This window comes from Rhinoderma darwinii, chromosome 2 (genome assembly GCF_050947455.1).
Source record: "Rhinoderma darwinii isolate aRhiDar2 chromosome 2, aRhiDar2.hap1, whole genome shotgun sequence".
NCBI lineage: Eukaryota > Metazoa > Chordata > Amphibia > Anura > Rhinodermatidae > Rhinoderma > Rhinoderma darwinii.
Window position 1 is genome coordinate 284,896,781 of NC_134688.1, and position 22,984 is coordinate 284,919,764.

A 22,984-nucleotide genomic window follows, 5' to 3' on the forward strand; every position below is an offset into this window, starting at 1 on the left:
TGAGACGAGGCAGGAGAGGTAGAGGGGGAAATACGTACAGGAGCCTGAAGCAGGTCCACGGAGCCACAAGAGCGTGTTTCTGCAGACCAAAATTTCAGCCAGGCCATCCTGCATATTGCAATGATAGAAGCTGAAGCACAAGCCACCAGAAGAGAAGAGTGTCAAGAGATGCCTCGCACAAGTACTTGGACGCATTAGAGGGGTGATGGGAAAGATCAAACCATTTCTCTTGAGGAGCCACGGAGATGTGAACATGATGAATTTGGCATACCCATTCAATGGTACTTCAAGGGGGTAATGGCTGCCTGGTTACCTAGGTCTGCTAGGTGAAGAACTTCTTCCGTGAGTAAAAACCGCTCAGGGACAGAGGGCCAGGAAACCTGTAGCGAGAGGCGCCTAGGGCCAGTCCTACCCAGTTCCTGGAGTGTATTTGCTGTCCTAGAGGCAGGAGGTCCCGTGTCCCCAGTAGCGTCTATCCGAATGAAGGACAGACAGAGCGGGGAAGATAGGCCACAGCCCCAGACTGCTGCGAATGATCACCAGTGGTCATGTGCCCATGCTCAGCCAATTGGGAGATAGAGGGAGATTCCCCATGAGGTGATAGTGAAGTGCACTGAAGCACGGTTGGACAAGCGGCGTGCCCGCCCCCCGACTGAGAAAGCACACTGTGAAATGGCGCCCGTGCCTACAGCAGTCAGAAAATGGCACCACCCATAGCAAAAATGGCGCCTATAGAACTAAGGGCCTGGGAGCCCAAAAAACTAGCGGTCAGTCAGGCGGAGTCAAGCAGACGCCATTAGTGTGTCTCATGCAGCGTGTAACTGTATGTACAATCGGAGGCCCGAGGGAGGGGAGGTTGTAACACTCCATGTCTGCTTTATTCATTACCAAGATGGTGAATCAGCAGGAGCACCCCCTCATTGATTAACTCTTTAGTCAGGGAAGACTGCGCCGTAGGCTGGTGGGTGACAGAGGAGCTGACTTGTTCCACTTGTCTTCATAGGCATTCGAACAACGGTGTATTTGTATAGATGACACCGTGCGCCCTCCTTAAAGAGGCTCTGTCACCACATTATAAGTGCCGTATCTCCTACATAAGGAGATCGGCGCTGAAATGTAGATGAGAGCAGTGCCTTTTATTTACGAAAACTATCTATTTTCACCACTGGAACCAACTTGCCGTACCACGAGCAGAAGTTTTTCCAGATCTTAAGATACATTTTTGAGGTAACCTCTTTGTGGCTTTTCAAAGTAGTGGAAATTACCTCATCAGAAAGTCCCTGGCTTTTTAGGATCTGCCTATCAGGATCCAAGCTAAAAGCCTAAGGGTCTCCAAGTCTTTCCAAGTCTTGATGGAATAATGGGCCTTGGGAGAGAAGATCCTTCTTTAGTGGAAGTAGGATAGGTTTCTCCAATGCCAGATGTTTCAGGACCGGAAACCAACTCCTTTTGAGTCAGTAGCTTTATCATAATCACCTTTAGTTGCTCTTCCTGAATTTTCCCGAGCACTACAAGAATTAAAGGAAATGGAGGGAATGCATAGGCTAGATCCATATTCCAATGTTTAGACAGCACATCTATTCCAGTTGGGTTTGTTGCTATTATTTAGGGTATTTTGTTTTGTAGCCATCTGTGGAAGGCCCCATTTCTCTTCAAGGGTTTGAAAGACTTCCCTGTTCAGTCTATTCTCCTCGATCTATTTTCCTGCGACTCAAAGTTGGCTGACAAGTTTTCTGACCCCCTTGATGGCCTGCTGATAGAGAATATTTTCCTCTGCCCAACCAAAAGTTTGAGCGGTAAAGGACTGAAGATGGTAATGTATCGTACCTCCTTGATGAAAAGACACTGCTGTGATGTTGTCTGATAAGATCCTTAGATGCGTTCCTTTTAAAATGGGAAGGGCTTCCCTCAAGGCTTCCCATGTGGCTCTTAGTTCTCTGTAATTCAAGGACATCTCTTATTCTGGGAGACCAGGAACCTTGAAAGTATCTGCCCCGAACCAGGGGATCCCCAACCGTATTTGCTTGCATGTGTGGTAACCACTAGGTATGGGGATTGTTTCCACTTGCCTCCCTTGTTTAAATTACTTGGGACGGGAGCCACCAGTGAAGATTTTATTTCCTCTGTGATAAGAATCTTGGTATTTAATGAGTCTGCGATCCCATAACTATAGAATTAATTCATGAGACAGATTGGATGCAAGAGGTCATTATGCCTAGGATTCGCATAGCATCTTTCAGGAGGCAACTGCCTTTCCTGCAATCGCTGTTCCTGACCGTTCGTCCCGTGTGTCAGCTGTAACATACAGCTGACACCCACAGCGTATGGAGCAGGCTCAGCGTGTGAGCCCGCTCCACGTATCACCCCTCACACCAGGACGTGCTATTAAGTCGTGGTACGCGAAGTGGTTAAGTCTATCGTACACATGGCTGCACCCTAGTTTATCAAGGGGGTAGTGGAACAAATTGATTCCATCTTTAATCTCCGATACTTCACCCATCGGTTTAAGAACTTCAGGTTGATTATGGTTTTGAAGTCCGGTTTGGTTTCTAGACTAGGAACAGGTTGGAATGGGAGAGATGGCATTTAGTTGTATCAGTTTCTGTATGTCTAGATATAAAGTCTACTGGAGATTTTTTGAGTGGTAAGAAGTGAACTGAAATCTCTCTGGGGTAGAAAGGAGAATTCTATTCTGTATCCTTCTATGATGTTTTGAAGAACCCAAGGGCTTTGGAGTTGTTTTTGTCCAATTGGTGTGGACTTGAAGGAGTCTCCCCCTACACCTCGTGTGTCATTTTTTGTTGGAAGAGAAAGCGTTATTGGGGCAGAGTAGAAACCCCCAGGCCCTTCCCCCTTTAGGAGAACTCCAGCGCCCAATTTTTCCCCTGTAGTGGTTAGGCTCTGTACGATACTTCCAAAAGGAGAGTATTTTTCTGGGTTTCACCTATTGAAATTTTTTTGTTTATCTGATGCATTTTCTAGAATATTGTCAAGGGGTCCAAATAACAGTAGTCCAGAAAAGGGGATAGGGAAGTTAATTTTTGGACTTTGTATCTCCCATCCACAAAGCTTTGACAGCGCTCCATTTTGAGTAGCAAATCTTACGGATTCCGCTGATGCGTCTGCTAAAAGTCCTGTTGCAGTCTGAAGGGGAGGAGTTCTATTATTTCTTCTCTAGCGGTTTTCGTCAGATGATTTTATTTGGTTTAACCAGATGAACATTGAACTTGCGACTGACGTAGCAGCAATCCTAGTTGAAATTAGGGCGGAAGATGGTTCCCAAGCTCTTTTAGGAAGTGTGTCTGCTTTACTATCCATAGGTTGGGAAGAATACTCGAATGGAATAGCCGTTTACTTTGCTACTCTCACGACTAGAATGTCTACACGTGGGGCTTCACCCCAGGGTTTTGGGTCAACGATGTCAAAGAGAAGTCTATTTTTTAAACGCTTGAAATAAGAAAACCTTTTTTTTTTTTCACGAATCTTCCCTCTCTGCCAGGATCATTTTCTTAAGCTTTTCTTTCACTAGGAATACCTTAGTTATCCTTTCCGTAAGACCTCTCAAACATTTAGTTCTGGATAGTAAGTGGCTCATTTTCCTCCTGAATATTCATGGCTTCCCTAACAGATTGAATTAGAGTGCCTGAAATTTCTGAGAAAAAAGTAAAAAAATAAATAAATCTCCTGGGCAGATGAAGTTGAAAAGACAGGTTCATCTGCTTATTCCAATTCCGAAAGAGTAGCACTCCTGCTCATAGACCGATGCCTGAGAAGGAGGGCACCATGATTGATCCATATCCATTCTTGGTTTCTTAGCCTGGGAGACAGACCGATTCTTGAGGTGGAACCAAGGAAGCCACAGACTGTTTTACTTCTTCACAAATAATGGCGCTTAGGTCGGGCATAAATGAAGGTTGTTCTTCCTCCAAGAGTATTGTGATGCAATCCTGACAGCGGTTTCATGAGTGTCCTGCACTTTCTTCCCACAGGTGGCACACTATTTAACACTATTCTTGGTGTCCACCTGGGAAGTGTCTTTTTCCTAGAAAAAGGAGTAATAAATAGATTTTTTTTTATTGGGAATTTGATATTCCCACCCACCTCAAGATGGCCGCGTACCAAAAGTCACCACCCAGTCAAGTCCGGTGACACAGCTTCACCTACATATGGAGGTTCAGCCGCATCAGAGGCCTACTCCGGCCACGTCCCCTGTGTTTCCAGCAGATGCGGCCTATCAATGTGGCCTCCATGTGCTCCGCTCTTTACTCCACATTTGGTCAGCGGGATAAACAACCGCACACCCAGACCCTCAGGATCAGACTCCAGCCTAGTAGTCCCACTCTGCAGCACCAGAGGTAAATGTAGCGTCTGGGCATCCGGCAAAGCTATGGGACCCCTTGCGTGATCGGTATGAGACAGACAGAGAGACAGAGTGGGACAGACAGAGACCGAGAGAGAGAGAGCGAGAGAGCGAGCGAAAGAGAGAGAGACAGAGAGCAAGAGAAAGAGAGACAGAGAGAGACAGAGTGCGAGAGAGAGCGAGAGAGAGAGAGAGCGAGAGAGAGCGAGAGCGAGAGAGAGCGAAAGAGAGAGAGCGAAAGAGAGAGAGACAAAAAAAAACATCCGATCTTTTCCTCTTCCATAAGTATCATATATTTCTCTGGAAGGTAGCCTCTGCACCTGCCTCTAAATGGACAGGGAGAACACTGGCAAATGGGTAGTGGGAGGGGTCTTTTAACCTGCCTTCCTGTCCCTGTAGAGGTCAAGAGGGCAACCTCCTGTAGTGCCGTCACGAGGGACGTCCTGGAAAGCAACCTTTTAACGCTACGGCACCGCGGCTACTTAGCTTAGACAACAGTTATGGTAAAACCTTGGAGAAATAACGGAGCCCTTACCTAAACAAAAACAGCATGCACACCAGTCTTACATTAAAAAGCTTTTACGAGGGGAAATCTTATAAAAGACTGTGGCCTTAGAGAAATAGCTAACTAGTGCATCACACAAAAGTTTATATTAATCTCTGCACTTTCAAAATAATCAGAAACCGAATGGAGTTTCAATTGTGATTATATTAATACATGCTAGCTCTTACCCATCAGCATCCAGTAATTGGCTTTGTGTGTCATCTTCCAAAGAAAACTGGAACTGAGAGTCTACACCAGCACAAGCAAAAGAAGCTTTAGGTTCAGGCGAGGCATTGTACAGATCTTGTGAATCTTCCACAGGAAGGGATGGTTCAGACATCTTTCCTGAACTCTAAGATAGTTAAATGAACAATTAAAATCTACCAAGCAACTGGCAAAACAAAACAGAAACCATTGCAGATAAATAAAAAGTAGAAAAAAGTTGAAAAATCACAAATTATATATAATAAAATACTACAGTAATCACAAACATATTCCAAGAGCAAGAGGCATTCAGCAACAAGTAGTTTATTATCTAACCTTTGATGTAGAACTGAGAAAGTTTGCTTTGAAGGTAACTGGAGAAGGTGATCGGAATCCCCCCACTCCTGGAAGAAGGGAACCTCGTCCACTCTTAAGAGGTTGGTATGAAGGAATCATGGACCCAATAAACTCAAAGCTACTGTTGTGGCTGTTGTCTTTTGTCATGGGTAAAAGAAAATCATCTTCCTCTGCATAATTTAAGAATGAAAATTTAAACTAAAAGTTGTAAGTTTTATCAAAATGATTTTGTGCTATAGTATATAAAATTTACACAATGGTAATTACCGAGCTTGTCACTGCCTTTACATTCGTTACCATCATGCTCCATCTTGTCAGGTATGGAATCACTGCACGACAAAACAGTTTTGCATTAACACATGGCTTTGTGGCTGCGACAATACAGTAATCCACAGCAGAGAATGTGATTCAGTAGTACATGAAAAACATTACTTTAAATTAGCATATATATTTTTCAAATGATCAGATGTGCTACATATGCAAGAAAAAAAATATGTTAATTATGAAACGGAGTAGAGGAGATATGTACTACAGGTGTGTGAAGGTGGGGATGACGCAGTGCTGGAGGATATAGAAAATAAAAAGGGTGGAAAACTATAGCCACAGCTGAAGCTACACAAATCGATATTAAAAGTAGATGGACTAGGCTAAAGTGAGGCAATCTATCCTGCATCCAGATTCAACCTTTAAATATTGAACGTATTTTTGTTCACGCACATAAAAAGCATACATAGCACCGCAAATTTGTGGCTAGTGAGAAAACGAAAGAAAATTATGGCAGGCGAAGCAACCAACTACAAATACTTAGAATCAAAAAGCTTGAACCATTACCCATTTTTTGTTGAACTGTCTTTAAACAGCATCAAAGTAGAGTCTGTTGTTACAGATCTTGGCACGGAGAGAGTCACTTTAGTTCTAACATTTTCTTCCAAACCTTCATCTTTAGGCTCAACTTCATTTCCATCTTCTCCAAGGAGATACTCTAAAGTCTATAAAGTTCACACAGAAACATCTGATTTTGTCAGGGAGTTTCAGACATCATTAAAACATTGCCGCAAAAACGGGCAAACACCTCAGAATATAATTTTGCCCCAGCTAATTTACTAAAATGTCGTCTTCTGGTTTTTCTCCTCGTCTGTATTTTAATACTTGGCAACATCAGCAAGTCGTTGAATGCAGTTTTCCAAGTATAACTATACATTCTGTTCTGTGTTTACATACCTCTGCATTGCCCTCTTCTTCATTCCCTTGTTCCTCCTCTTCTTCAGACTCATCTGTCATGTCTTCCTCCTCCTCCTCATCATCTTCATAGCCATTTTCATTGTCCAGATTATACAATGCTTGGCGCTTCTGACGCTCTTCAGTGCGTCTCTGTTTCATTGCCTCCTGAAGCTTTGCCTTAAGAACTTGAAGCTTTTCACCTGGTCAAAAACAAACTCACAGTAATATATTATGGAAACAACAAAATGACAATGTGAACATGCTTGTGTGTAACACACACACACACACACACACACACACACACACACACACACTAACCTGGTTTGCCATGTACTTTGTCCTCATGGTTTTCAACATCTACAGTGACCGGTACAACATCGGCTTTTAGTTGTTCTTTACCATCGGCAGTCCTCTCTTTGCGAATAATGTTTACATTAACTTTCTTCTCAGTGACAGCCTTAACTTTGCGCAAGCTTTGTTTTAGGAATCGCTCCTTTAGTGCTTCAAGATCTAAGGCAGTATTGGAAAGATATTATGAAACGTAATAAAAAAATAAAAAAAAAGACAAGCCCCAAATCCTCAGGCCATGCAGAACAAATTAAATAGAAATACACCAAAATACTATACATGAATAGGAATTAGGCTTTGTTCACATCTGCGTTGGGGTCCCATTCTGACGTTCCGTCGGAGGTTTCCGTCAGAACAGGACCCTGAACAGACACGAACGGAAACCAGAGTTTTCCGTTACCATTGATTTCAATGGTGACGGATCCGGTGCCCATGGTTTCCGTTTGTCTCTGTTGTGCACCGGATCAGTCGTTTTGCCGGAAGCAATAGCGTAGTCGACGGAATGTCAGAACGGGACCCCAATGCAGATGTGAACAGAGCCCAAGTGAAATTAAATAAGAAAAGAAAGGTCAATAAATGGGCTTCTGTACAAATAGCATTTTAGTTGGCATTTTTCACAGCTTTATTTATTTTTCTATTTTATTTTTTTAAGGTCAAACACTGCAGCCATATGTTAAAGTCTACAGTGAAATAGTGGAAAAGCTAGATATAAAAGCAATTTGGATTTGTGGCATTTTTCCAAAATGCAGCATGCTCTGGGTATGGTGTTTTCCCATAGGCTCCTTGGTGGGACTTCAAAAACCACCAGAAAATACGGGTTACATTTATAAAAACACTGGCGTGTTTACTTGCAGTTTAAAATGCCAGGGAAAAGCCACGTATGAAGGAGGCCAAACACCGTTAAAAAAGGTTCACCTGTCAACTAGGATATGCTACACTTCTAGCTTACCACCGGTTAGAAAAAAAAATTATAGTGCAGGAGTTTGCAATATAATTGATGTTCTAAATCACTTTAGTAGGATACATTGCTGTTACACATGCAGCACGGAACGGCCCGCGGTCTGCAACTAACTAGACAGACCGTCCTGCTGTGCCTCCTAGTAGAAAGCTACTCCTGCACTAGAACGTTCTAAAATGATAAATAAAAAACTGGCTACAGGCTTTAACCCATTGCTGACCAAGGTGTAAATATACGCAGCAGCTCTCGGGTTGTTCCCACAAGCCGCCATACATTTACAGGACATTGATGGCGCAGACTTAGGCCTCATGCACACTTCCGTAGGCCGTTGTACAGCCGCTAATAACGGATGCGTAAAACACGGACCGCACACTAATGGCTTCCGTGTGCAGTCCGTTGTTTCACGCACCAAATCAGTGGAAAAGCCGAGACCTTTCCGTCAAAAACGGACAGGTCCTACGTAGGACCTGTCCTATTTTTGACTGAACGGCCGCACGGTTCCGTTAAAACAACGGAAGTGTGCATGGCCCCATTGAAATGAATGTGTCAGGGCGCCATCAGTTAAAAAAAACTGAAGTGGGCATGAGGCCTTAAGAGCTAAGCCAACACCATCACTTGCGGGTGCCTGCTGTATTATATAGCAGACACCTCATTCTAACGGCCAGAGAGAACGGTTCCGTCATTTAACCCATTTAAATTTCCACGTTCAACTGTGACTGTGGCATCTAAGCGGTTAGACAGAAGGAAAAAGCTCCCACTGTCAGCCCATTGACCCCTCCGTGATGCAATCACTGGGTGCCGATAGGTTGCTATGGCAGCCAAGGGCCTAGCAATGACCACCAGGTCTGCCATCTTACTTCACCTATTAGCATTATGCGCACAGGAATAACGCACAGCAATACAGAAGTCTTGCAGTGTATTATATTAGTGACCAAAAGATCAAATAGTTGAATCCCGAAGTGGGAAAAAGTGTCAAAGTCAAATGAAATATGCAAGAGTATTAAAAACAACAAAACAAAAAAAACACCAAAAAATTAAACACACACAAAAACAAAACCTAAAATGTATGTGTTTTCTTTAGCCTGCCTCTCAAAACGAGAGAATAAAAAGCAATCAAAAAGCGGTTTGGACCCCAAACGGGTGCCAATGAAATGGTCACCTCACACCACGAAAAACAAATCTACAAAAAAAACATGGTGTGTCTATTGTGCAGAAGTAGAAAAACATTTTTTTAAAAAACAAAAGCTATTTACATTTGTTATCATTGTAATCGTACTGACTTAATGTTAACATGTAATTTATACACCAACGTAAAAAAAAAAAAGACCCACAATCGTCAATTTGTTTTTCTCCACTGCACAAAAAAAAAATATTAAAAAGTTTTTCACTACATTATATGTAGCGCAAAATGGTGCCATTTTAAAATACAACTCGTCCCGCAATAAAACAAGCCTTCATACAGCTATATTGATGGGAAAAAAAATAAAAAATTTACGGCTTTCAGATTGCAGAAATGAAAAACGAAAAAGTCCTCCAAGGATTGCTAAAAGTTTCTAAACACTTTTGACATGTCAGGAGAATTTGATCGGTATGGGTCCGAGCACTGAGACCCCCACCGATCGCTAAAACAAAGCGGCAGTAGCCCTCAGGTGAGTGCTGTGCTGCTTAGTTTCGGATCGGCTTTCCACGGAAAGAATAGCGAGCGGCGTATGGACTCAGACTTTATTAACCCTGTACACTGTTTAGAGAAAAGCCAAATCAGGGCTCACCCGAGCGCTTCTGCTGCTTCGTTTTAGCAATTGGTGGGAGTCTCAGTGCTCAGACCGCCACAGGGAGACCACCAATCAAATTCTTCTGACACGTCACAATGACACGTCAAAAGTTTTGTTACGCTTTCATTACGAAATAGTAAGTGCCGGAATGCATCAGAAAAGGACATTGAAATGAAGTTTATTATAGCCCTTATTATTCAGGGACTTGCAATTATTGATTAAGGTCAGGCTGTGTCCACACGTTGTGGTCAATGTGGATTTGTCACTTTTTTTTTCAGTCGTGTCAAAATGAAGCAGTTCTTAAAAAACGTGAATTGTCCACAATGTGTGAACACGGACTTAAATATGTATAGGAAGGTGGAAAATTTGAAACCTATAGAATGCCTAATTTAATCCGTATGCAAGAATTAGTTGGTGCATTTCTGTGGTTTGGCGTTTCTTTAACGCGCACACACACCCCTCTGGTCATAGACGTGTGGTATATATAGACTCCTCATCTTTCAGTGCTTTGCAGAGTACTTTTTTTTTTTTTGAGTAAGGGGTCTGCGTGAGTATGCGTTTAACCCCTTAATGACCAGCCTATTTTAGACCTTAATGACCAAGCCATTTTTTACGTTTTTCCATCGTCTCATTCAAAGAGCTATATATAGCCTTTTCATTTTTGCGTCGACATAGCTGTATAAGGTCTTGTTTTTTGCGGGACAAGTTGTAATTTTTAATAGCACCATTTTGGGGTACATAGAATTTATTGATTAACTTTTATTAACTTTTTTGGGGGGGGGGGGGGGGATAGAAAAAAAACCCCCAGCAGTTTCGCCACACTTTTTTGCATCCTAAAATTTACACCGTTTACCGTGTGGTATAAATAACACAATAACTTTATTCAGTGGGTTGTTGCGACAGGCATCTGCTAGGTCATGCCAGAGGCATGATCTAGCAGGCATTCACGACAGGCAGACCTGGGGGCCTTTATTAGGCCCCCGGCGAAAGACACTCGGCGATCTTATCGCCGGGTGTCAGTGAGATGAGAGAGCGCTCCCTCCTCTCCAAAAACACTCAAATGCGGTGCACGCTATTGAGCATCGCATCTGAGGGGTTAAACGGGTGAGATCGATACGAATATCGATCTCATCCGGTCGAGCAGGGACGCCCTCAGCTACCTCTGGCAGCTGAGAGCAGGGAGATTTGACAGCTCCCTGCTCTGTTTACTTTATTCTGATGCAGCGACGTAAAGTCTATTGCATCGGAATAAGGCCCGTTAGTGAACGACGTAAACACACTATGGGCCGGTCACTAACGGGTTAAGGTCACAAGATTGAATGTTCATGTAATTGTTGCTTAAATACTATCCATGTGGGAAAAGCAGTATAAGTTTTAGGCACAAATGTATGTTCGAATGCATTTTTGTTTTTCAACAATTCCTGTTTGTCACAAAGTAACGTGAAGGTGGACAAGGCTGCCAACAGCACATCAAGATCATTGCAATAGTCAGGTTGTTTGCTTTCAGGAAATATAAAATACAGGGATCTCACCCTAAAAATTGTCTAGGTACCCAAAATTGTAAGGTATATAACAGGTGGTGAGCCAGTTTCAGATATGACATGTGGTGTTGAGCCACACTATTTCAAGGGAAAAAGTTCACAGAAGATATGACCAAGTGATATAGCTCTTACATTACTGGTAACTGTCCGTAACAGTTGTTACCCTACTGCCATACTTGAGTAATAAATGCGGTGACCACCCTGGTGCCACTGGTTTATAGTAGTATCTGCGGGGGACTGTTTGGGAAACACTGCTATCGGGTATACAATTGATTATACCGTCCTGGTGATATAATCCTCTGTTTTTTTAGTTGATTTCTACACATTGTCATCTTATAGAATACTAGAAGAAGTACCTCACGCTGCCCTGGTATAAAGTTTCGGTTTGTGTGTTCATTGAATTTGTGTCAGGGGTGCACAGGAGGCCAATCCATGTGCTCTATTTTATTTTATTTTTTGTTTACGGGGAAATCGCTAGTAGCCCTATATATCCCGCCTGTTACAAACTATTTATTTTTTAACCTCCTAAATACCCAACGGCTAAACGGATAAGAGATGGACATAAGACTAAAAAATGCATGTTTCTGATTCTCTACTGGCAAAAGAGATCCAATGAGATGGAATATCTGCCCTTGTATCTTAAATGTGGGAATGAAACCAATCTCTGACTTCAGTTGCTCCAAATGAAGTCATATGAAAGCAGTTGTAACTTCAGATTTTTCTAAGAAATCTCTTTAAGGCTATTGCCTGTAAGCAATGACTTGAGTGGCTATGGAGGAGTTCGCAAATCTGGTATCTGTACCTTGCCTCAAGAGCAGCACATACCTGGTGCCTCCGTGGGAAACTTTAAGGCACCATAGAAAGTGCATGAAATTTCCATGTTGCCAATCACAACCAATCTGTTGGCCATAGGCTGTGTGTGGATCATAATTGAAAGCAGCATCATGCTTGAAAGCCCACTCATTAGCACGCTGAACAACAGGATGTGAACTCTGGCCTGGGTTTGAACAGGAGTCTCTGTACTTCTGAGAGCCACCTGTCTGACATGTTGCTGAGGAGTGTCAGCGGCTTGAGCAGCAGTATGACGCATTTGATCAGCTTGCAGTCAGGCAACAGTTTGCGGAGGAGTCTCTGCAGTTTGTGATGCACCTTTCCTCTTGGCCATTGGAGACTTCCTGGCAATTGCGGGAGTTCACTATGGCGGCATTTTTTTTTTTTTTTTTTTTTTAAATCAGTTTCTATTACATTTTCAAAAACCAAAACAGCCCATAAACACATTAGTCAAACCCCATAACCCCACCCCTGTTCCAGACATAGTTGTACATTTCAAACACAGCATAAAGTATCACAGATGGCTACCTTGCAGGGTAGGAAAATGAAGGCCATGAAAACATAAGCATGGATCAATACGTATCAATGACAGATCTACATTTCATCATGTTATTTAGTCGGATATAACACAACCCCTAAAGAATAGCAACAGTTCCTTATCTATTCCCTGAGTTCGGGAGGCTTAATATTGCGTTGCATATCCTACCTCTTAGCAGAGATATATTTGCTAACCCAGGTGTGTCTAGCCACGGCTTTTCAAATTTGAGGTACATGGTTTATGAAATACAGCCCTTTTCATTAGAGGCGCTCTGTCACCACATTATAAGTGCCCTATCTTCTACATAAGGAGATCGGCGCTGTAATGTAGGTGACAGCATTGCTTTTACGTTATTAGCGATTTTAGCTTTATGCTACTTTCTTAATGGACAACTGGGCGTGTTTTTACTATTGACCAAGTGGGCGTTGTACAGAGGAGTGTATGACGCTGACCAATCAGCAGCATACACTTCTCTCCATTCATTTAGTCAGCGCATAGTGACACTGCGTTGTTCACTATGTGCTGTCTTATACTGACACATTAACGTTACTGATGTGTCCTGACAGTGAATAGACATTCCTTCCAGCCAGGACAGGTCTATTCACAAGCCCGACACTTCGCTAACGTTTGTGTGGGACTTACAGCAAAGCAAACGTAATCTCGCGAGATCACGCTGTAAATGACAGGTTACAGCGAGATTACGCATTTATGTGCTGTAAATCCCACAAAAAACTTAGCGAAGTGTCGGGATTGTGAATAGACATCCCGTCCTGGCTGGAAGGAATGTCTATTCACTGTCAGGACACTTCAGTAACGTTAATGTGTCAGTCTAAGGCTGGGTTCACACGACCACATTAACGTCCGTAATGGACGGACGTATTTCGGCCGGAAGTCCCGGACCGAACTCAGTGCAGGGAGCCGGGCTCCTAGCATCATAGTTATGTACGATGCTAGGAGTCACTGCCTCTCCGTGGAACTACTGTCCCGTACTGAAAACATGATTACAGTACGGGACAGTTGTCCTGCAGAGAGGCAGGGACTCCTAGCATCGTACATAACTATGATGCTAGGAGCCCGACTCCCTGCACCGAGTTCGGTCCGGGACTTCCGGCCGAAATACGTCCGTCCGTTACGGACGTTAATGTGGTCGTGTGAACCCAGCCTAAGACAGCACATAGTGAACGCAGTGTCACTATGCGCTGACTAAATGAATGGAGAGAAGTATAGGACGCCGATTGGTCAGCGTCATGCACTCCTCTCCACAACGCCCACTTGGTCAATAGTAAAAACACGCCTAGTTGTCCATTAAGAAAGTAATTAGCATAAAGCTAAAAATCGCTAATAACGTGGTAAAAATAGATTGTTTTTCTAAATAAAAAGCACTACGGTCACCTACATTATAGCGCCCATCTCCTTATGTAAAAGATAGGGCACTTATGTGGTGACAGAGCCTCTTTAACAGAACGTTCACTTTCCCAATAAACTCAGCTTTCGAAGGAGATATAGGTTGTGTCCAATAGAACGCTATTAGTTTCCTCACGACATAAAAAGGAGACGTCCCACCGCCCTTATACCCTGTATATCCAATAGAAGTTCTTCAACATAACCTAAAATACAAATCTTAGGGTCACTGGTTACATCTATTGAGTATGCTTCAGCTAGGATTCCCAGAACGTCTGACCAGAATGTATGCAACTGCACAAAACTCCATCACATATGTATCACATTAGCAGTTTCCTGTCCGCACCTTGGACAGCTCGCATCCGACCGTACACCAATACGATATAGCAGCTGTGGTGTCTTGTACACTATGTGGTATGTATAGCTGTGACAGCCGTGCACCTTCACCCAAAGTTGTATCAGGGACAGCCTCCAGAATATCAATTACACTGATCCGCTGTAATAACCGGAATATCTTCATCCCACTAAAAGGAAAGGTCTCCAAGTATTTATCCAATAGTAACCTGTAAAGACCCAAGATGAGACCCTTCACATATCCCATCGGAGCAACATATTGTAGCATAGCATCCTTTTGTATCGTCAGAGGTTTTTCTTTTGACCTGATCCTCGACGTGTCACAATTGTAAATACCTGTAAAAACTTTGTCTAGGAACATGAGTCATCCTGTATCTGCTGTATCAGCGAGATTACGCCGTGCTGCAAGTCCCACAGAAACTTTACCGAAGTGTCGGGAGTGTGAATAGACATCGCCTCCTGGCTAGAGGCATGTCTATTCGCTCTCATGACACTTTGGTAAAGTGACTGTGGGAGTATTGGACAGCACAGCATGATCTCGTAAGATCACGTTGTGCTGGGAGTACAGCTAAACTTGAATGAAGAGAATTGTATGACGCGGATTGGTCAGCGTCACACTTCTCTTTACAACGCCCACTTTGTAAAAAGTTAAAAAACGCCCAGTTGTCTATTAAACTCATTAGCATAGATCTAAAATGGATCATAATAAAAACTACTTATCTACATTACAGCGCCGATCAGATTATGTAGGAGATAGGGCACTTATAATCTAGTGACAGAGCCTCTTTACCCCTTGAAACAGTAATATATAAAACCATGCATACACATTTGCTCTCCCTCTGGAAGAGTGGGCATACAATAACAGTGACAGCTGAATGCACTTTAAAACTTCGCCATATCGGCATCCACAGTTTCAGCATTGGTAAATCATACAACATTGCCGGAACAGGTAGCAATTCACAGCCCTCCTTCCCGCCCTACCCCTCCAGTCGGGTATCCTTCCAGGAGAATAAAATACAACATATAGACAAACCGTCACCGTGTGACACTTCAGCCCTGTCAGACCTGCAGTTCAACACCATCTTCCCATAACCAGGCTCTAGGAACTTCAGAATGTCCTCATAAGACAAAGATCATCCAGGAGCATGTTCCTCTGTCAATTGCCCTTCATGGCGGTCCACCCATTTCAGAGCTTCAGTAGAGTCCTCCAAAAAGTGTGTGCGACCCAATGCCGCAATCTTCAATTTGGCAGGATATATTATTGAATAAGTCAGTTGCAGTTACCGGAGCCTCCTTTTAATATCCAGGCATCTGGCTCTCCGTTGTACATCCGTTAAATAGTCCAGGAAGAGAGAAATTCGACATCCATTAATGGTCAGATCAGGGTGATCCCGAGCTTTACGCAGGAGTGTCTCTCGATCCCTGTAGGGTAGGATTTTAGCCAGGGTCAGCCTGGGTGGTTTCCCAGGCGGCAATGGTCTCGTAGGGACTCTATGAGGCCTTTCGACTGCATACAAGGGAGATAACTCTGCTCTGCCAAACTTCTGCGCCAGCCATTGGTCTATATAATCCGTAGGATTCGCTCTTTGCTCTTTTTCAGGTATGCCTAGAATTCTGACATTATTGCATCGTAATCTATTTTCCAAATCGTCAGTTTTGGACCATAGAGCAACAGCATCCTGGGCCGTTTTGCCATTTTCTTAACTTTGGAATGATCATCCTCTATTACGGACACTCTAGCATCCACCTCAGTGGTTCTCTCAGCAATTTTATGTACATCTTGTTTAATTGTAGAAGTTCCTCTCTCAAGCATCCCAGTTGCATGGCAAGAGAGTGAATAGCAGAGTTAACTTTTGCAATGGCTCTCATAACATCTTTGAGTGTGGGCTCCACTCCATTCCTTTCCATCCTCCTGCTCGCTTTCTCCCTGCGATCATCAGGTGGCCTCGGGGACCTTGCCTTGCCGCTCGGCATTTACTCATCGGAGGCAGGGCCGCCAAGTCTGATATGCTGTCACCCGGAATCCACTCACCGCTCTGCCGGGTCTCCACACACCCTTCAGGGAAACTTTGAGCCGCTCTGCCACTCCCTTTTACTTACTTGGAGGACAAACGTCCCTACAACGCCAGCGTAGATTTCACGATCCTGACAGTTATATCGGAGTTTTCCCCTTCCTCGGCATCTATAATGTGCAATGTGCTGGCTAGTCGGGTCCGGTCACTCTTGAGGCACAAGATGGACCGTTTGTGGGGCAGTTTGAAGACTGTCACAGGATATAAATCGGATAAGAAACAGGAGGTGTGTATCCTAGAGCATGCTCAGTCAGGCCACGCCCCCTTCAGCAGCATTTTGCAAATGGACGCTAGTTGAGCTGAAATTTGCTAAGTTTAGATCGTGAAGGCGTAGTCGTTGGCTTAGGAGCCAAATACAATATACCTTAGTAACGCGAAAACAAAATCTCACAGCCAGAGTGGCTTTAAGCTTCAACTGGACTTGGTTTTATTTTTCAAGACTTCGTAGTGGGTCCAAAAGGATCCCACTGAAGTCAGGAAGATCAACTGGCAGTTGCCACCCAATTCAATATTCATGGCTGAAAACCAAGATGCAATGGGGATGATTTATCTTAACTGTTGTAAAAGAAAAAGGAGGCGTCCTCAGGACGAAGAAACAGTTGAACCCTATGGTAGAGCATGGATCCGTCAGTTCCCTGCTCTACAATCCACTGTGTAACACAGATAGGCGCGATGACATCACTGCCTTGTACCTGTCTGTACCGAGCCATGAGCGTCTCAGAACACATTTTCAGAGTCCGCTGCACTGCTATATACCGGTGTTTCAGGCATCCACAGCATCTCCCCTCAATGCCCGCGCGCCGTGTTGAGAGGACAGTGCCCCAATTGTATATTCAGGGAGGATGGCGGGCTGGTATATACAGGGATGTTGGGTATACACAGGGATGATAGCGGCTATATACAGGGATAATGGGGGCTATATACAGGGACCCCATCATCCCTGCTTATACCAGCCCACCATCATCCCTGTATATAACCCTCATCATCAGTGTATATACCATTGGAACGTGCACTGTCCACTTGCCATGGCGCGTGGGCATTGAGGCTAATCAAAAAGTAAACGGGGCGGGCATCGAAGACCAATAGGATGCCTGAAACGCCGGTAAATGGCATAAGTCCAGCAGAATATGAAAATATGCGCCAAGACACACAGACCGGAGGAGCAGAGGGATCGCCTCCACTGGTTGTTTTTGGTACGGGGTTAGGCGAGTATTTATTTTATTAGGCACTATTGGGGCAGCTATACGGACATTAGGTTGTATGAAAGGCAGTGTCGGGGGTATATTATATACACAGTAGTATACAGCAGGCTTAGGAGATAAATATTAATTAAATGACGTGGCATGCAAATAGGGGGTGTAGCATGTGAAAATGGGTGTGGCCTAAAATTGTTTATTAATCTTATTTTTTTTATTAAGGTCATAATCCCCCAGCCCTAACCCGATGTACCAAATTTGGGGTCAAATGGCTCAGGCGTCTGGATGCCAATATAGGACAGACATTTGCATATATACACACAAACAAACAGATACACACACACACAAACAGAAGTGCGCAAAAAAAATAGAATCATCAGGTTATTGATCTTGGTCTGCTAAGTTTTTGGTAGAAGTGATATTTCTACATAGCAAATTATTAGAAGTGTAGTAAAGTAGAAGAAAAAAACAAAAAACAGAGCCAACAATTAGGACAGGCACGCCGCTCATTCTGAGTGATTGAATCATTAACTCCTTAGTGACCAGCCCATTTTAGGCCTTAATGACCAAGCTATTTTATTCGTTTTTCTATAGTCGCATTCAAAGAGCTATAACGTTTTTATTTTTTCGTCTACATAGCTGTATGAGGACTTGTTTTTTGCGGGATTAGTTGTGCTTTTTAATAGCACCATTTTTGGGTACATATAATTTTTATATTAACTTTTATTAACCTTTTTGGGGGGGATTATAACAAAAACCTGAAATTCCGCCATTGTTCTATGCGTTTTTAAATTGACGCAGTTCACTGTGCGACGTAATTAACATGTTACCTTTATTCTATGGGTCGGTACGATTACGGCGATACCACATATGTGGAGGTTTTTTTATGTTTTACGACTTTTGCACAATAAAAACACTTTTGAACTAAAATTATTTGTTTTTGCATCGTCGCTTTCCAAGAGCCGTAATTTTTTGGGCTTGTTTTCTGCGGGACAAGACGTAGTTTTGAATGGTACTGTTTTGGGGTGCATGGGACTTGATTCATTTTTATTATGACTTTTTTGGGGGGCAATGGAAAAAAATGGCAAGTTCGCCATGTTTTTTTGCGGGTTTTTTTTTTTACGGTGTTCACCTTGCGGTTTAAATGACATATTAACTTTATTAAAGTAGTCATTACGGTCGCGGCGATACCACATGTGTACTTTTTTGTTTGTTTTTTTTTACACTTTTACTAAATAAAACCACTTTTTATGGAAAAAAATGAATTTATTTTTTTACTGTACTTTTTATTAATAATCTTTATTTCACTTTGATGACTTATTTTATTAGTCCCACTAGGGGACTTTACTGTGCGATCTTCCGATCGCTGCTATAATGCTTTGGTATACTTCGTACACCAGAGCATTATTGCCTGTCAGTGTAAACCTGACAGGCAATCTGTTAGGACGTGCCTCCGGCGCGTCCTAACAGGCATATGTCCAGGGCAGACCTGGGGGCTTTTATCAAGCCCCCGGCTGCCATGGCACCCCATCGGAGACCCGCGATTGCATTCGCGGGCCGCCGATGGGTGACAGAGGGAGCGCACTCCCTTTGTAAACAAAGTTAAATGCCGCGGTCGCTATTGACGGCGGCATTTAACGGGTTAAACGGCCGCGATCGAAGTAAACTTCGATCGCGGGCGTTGGAGCAGGAGCTCAGCTGTCAGACAGCAGAGCCCCGGCTCCTGCCTGCACGGGAGACCCGTGCAGGACTTAGACTAGGCTGACGTGAAAAGGCGTCAGCCTAGCCTAAAGCCCATTAGTGACTCACGTGAAAAGGCGTATTGGTGGTCACTAAGGGGTTAAAAGGGGCTTGTTCAAAATAATAGCAGTGAGGAGTTAAATTGGTGAAGTCATTCTGTGGAATAACAGGTGTCAATTTTGGCCCTTATTTAAAGAGGCTCTGTCACCAGATCATAAATGCCCTCCTACATAATCTGATCGGCGCTGTAATTTAGAGAACAGTGGTTTTTATTTTTAAAAAAACATCATTTTTGACCAAGTTATAAACCATTTTAGATTTATGCTAACTCGTTTCTTAATTCACCAACTGGGCGTTGTACAGGGGAGTGTATGACGCTGACCAGTGTCCTACACTTCTCATTGTTCTGGCCGAGGATTCTGCTCCTAGAGGGAGCCCCCACGTCTTTCCATCCCTGCTGATCGCACCCCCCACTCTAAATAGCGCCACCTGAACTGACTCTAGGAGCGGAATCCCCCGTGTCAGTTTGCACTGGCCAGGGATTCCGCTTTTAGACAGAGCCCCTGACGTCACTGTCCATTTGCACAGACACGTCGGTGGCTCTCTCTAGGAGCGGAATCCCCAGCCGACACTCTGGCCGGGAATTCCGCTACTGAAGAAGCTCCTGGTGTCACTATCCATATATGGACAGTGAGGTCAAGGGCTACTCCTGGAGCGGAATCCCCGCTCTGGCAGGGGATTCCACTTTTAAAGTTAACCCCTGACGTCACTGTCCATATATGGACAGAGACATCAGGGGCTTCCTGTAGGAGCGGAATCTTCGGCCAGAGGGATTACGCTCCTACAGAGCTACAGTGGTGCTATCTGCAGCGGGGATATTGCTAAATACAAGGGGATGTTGCTATCTACAAGGGGGTGCGGCACTATCTACATGGTTACTGTGGCAGAGTATTGGCACTCTACAGGGGACACTGGCGCTATCTACATGGGCACTGTGGCACTAGGTGGGCATTATCTACAGGAAGAACTGTGGCACTATATACAGTGGGCACTGGCATTATTTACAGTGGGCAATGTGGCACTATCTACATGGGCACTGTGGTGTTTTCAGGGGGTTGGGACAAAAAGCCCTAACAAATAAAATGAATCCTTTTTTTTTTAATAGTTTTTTTTTTTTTTTTTTTAACGTCCATGAAAAGCAGATGGCACATTCCGGTTAAAAACGGAGTGTCGGGAAATGGATTCAAAACAACCATGAAAAACTGACCATTTATCCGTTGTTGTCTGCCATTTTGTTCACGGTCGTGTGTGTATATGTATATATATATATATATATATATATATATATAAAAATTACAAAAAAAGTATTTTTTCTTTAATTTGTAGTGATTTGTCTGCTCATAATAAAAACATTGAATTAAACGAATATAGAAAATGAAATCCCCAAGTTTTGTATAAAAAAACAAAGTAAAAATAGTTGTGATATTCAAAGCGGTTCCAAAGATATCGTTTAAAGAAGTGCATATCAAAAATTGAAAATTTGACCTGGACACAGGGGCATCAATGACCCTTGGTCATGAAAGGGTTAAGGTAGGAGGGTGGCAAATTTTGCACATTTTGATTATAGTGCATTTCCTTCTGAAATACTGGGGAAAAACGGGTCATCCCAAACATCGTTCTGATGAAAAACGTACTTTGATTTAAAAGTTGGAGAGGGAAAAACATATAGAAAAGTGCAGCAAATTATAGGCTGCTCAGCTATAACCTCAAATGCCTTGAAGTGGCAAGGAAAACCTGAAAGACGCGGAAGGAAGCGGGGAAATACTGTTCGAATTGATCGAAGAATAGCCAAAATGGCAAAGGCTCAGCCAATGATCCCCTCCAGAAAGCTCAAAGAATATCTAAAGTTACCAGTGATCACTGATACAATCAGAAGACGATTAAGTGAAGCCAAGTTACCAGCAAGGACTTCCCGCAAAGTCCCGTTGTTGAGAAAAACAAACCACATGTCCTGAATAGCTTAAAATGTGCCAAGGGACACATTGACTGGCCCAAAAAGAAATGGCACAACATTTTATGGACTGATGGAAGCAAAATTTTTCTTTTTGGGTCTAGTCGCCACAGACAGTATGTCAGACGACCCCCAAGCACTGAATTCAAGCCAGAGTACACTGTGAAGACCGTAAAGCATGGAGGCGCACAAATCATGATATGGGGATGTTTCTTATACTATGGTGTTGGGCGTATTTATCGCATACAAGGGATCATGGATCAGTTTGAATATATCAAAATACTTGATCATGTGCCTTGAAGAAATGCCCTTCAAATGGGTGTTTCAACATGACAATGACCCAAAACCCACCAGTAAGCGAACATCTTGATCACAGACAAATAGGATTGAGGTAATGGAGTGGCCGGCCCAATCCCATAGAGAACTTGTGGGGTCACATCAAAAATGCAGAAGTGTGAATGTCATCCAATCCTCCTGGACTGGACTACCTGTTCAGAGGTGCCAGAAGTTGGTCGACTCCATGCAACACAATGTCAAGCAGTTCTCAGAAGCAATGGTTATGCCACTAAATATTAGTTCAGTAAAGTGAAATCTGAAACATTTTTTTCAGTTTATACATTAAATTTGGGGATTTAAAAAGAAAAATGCTAGCACTGGTATTTTTTTTGCACAGCCTAATATTTCGTTTTCTTTACTTTCTGTAAAGGATTAACACAAACTGGATTAATTTTGTTATGGTTTTGATTTGTAATGGAACGTGTAGTATTTCCAGTGCATTTGCAATTATGCAAATAAGTTATGATTTTGCGATTTTATTTATTTTTAACAGTACTGTATATACACAAGCATTATACAGCGTTTTTTGGTGCCGATTTTGACAAGGAAAACACATCGTAATCAGCGCTAAACAATGCCCCAAATCGCCTTCTATGGGAGGCAGAGGCTTTATTTTTCCAGGGTTGCTTTTGACTGCTCACGGGAAAAAAGCGACATGCTCTTTCTTGGGGTGGTTTCGTTTGAAGCGTTTTTGTTTTGTTTTGCCAAAAACAGCCTGCAATTTTTGTATTGGATTCATTTTTTTATTTTTATTTTTTTTTTAAAAAACACCTAACAAACACCACGGCAAAAAAGAAAAAAACAAAAAAAAAAAAACCTGGCATTTCAAAATCTCAAATATCCTGAAGGAATTGAGATTTTTTTTTCTGCCTGACAAAAACCTACATGTGAACTGACCCAAAGGACACCATATTGTGATGACCACTGAATTGACTAGGCATCACATTATAACAGGAGGGAGGGTCACAATATACAAAAATAGTGAGAAGTTCAGTCAAATGAAGTGGTTATGTGCAGTGAACTCATGTCCATTGCCAGGGCTAATTAGCACAGATTTCTCCATAAACCATTTGGGAGGACATCATTCTCCCCCATCAGCAGATAACTGCCCTCATATCTTGTCCAAACACAGAGGTAAGAAATCAGGTTATAAAAGCCTGGGTCCTTACTTTAGTTGAATATAGCTCAACACATTTGCAG

At 43.0% G+C, this 22,984-nt stretch overlaps 1 protein-coding gene across 1 annotated transcript in view; it reads right to left on the reverse strand.

Moving 5' to 3' along the window:
- Window positions 1-22,984, reverse strand: part of CLSPN (claspin) — a 78,817-nt gene that overhangs the window by 32,036 nt on the left and 23,797 nt on the right. Inside the window, exons 9-14 of the mRNA XM_075853366.1 lie at window positions 7,005-7,196; window positions 6,687-6,886; window positions 6,297-6,454; window positions 5,733-5,794; window positions 5,445-5,635; window positions 5,093-5,256 (exon numbers count right to left, since the gene is read on the reverse strand). Coding sequence (XP_075709481.1) covers window positions 5,093-5,256; window positions 5,445-5,635; window positions 5,733-5,794; window positions 6,297-6,454; window positions 6,687-6,886; window positions 7,005-7,196 — 967 coding nt within the window. The remainder of the gene's footprint in view (window positions 1-5,092; window positions 5,257-5,444; window positions 5,636-5,732; window positions 5,795-6,296; window positions 6,455-6,686; window positions 6,887-7,004; window positions 7,197-22,984) is intronic.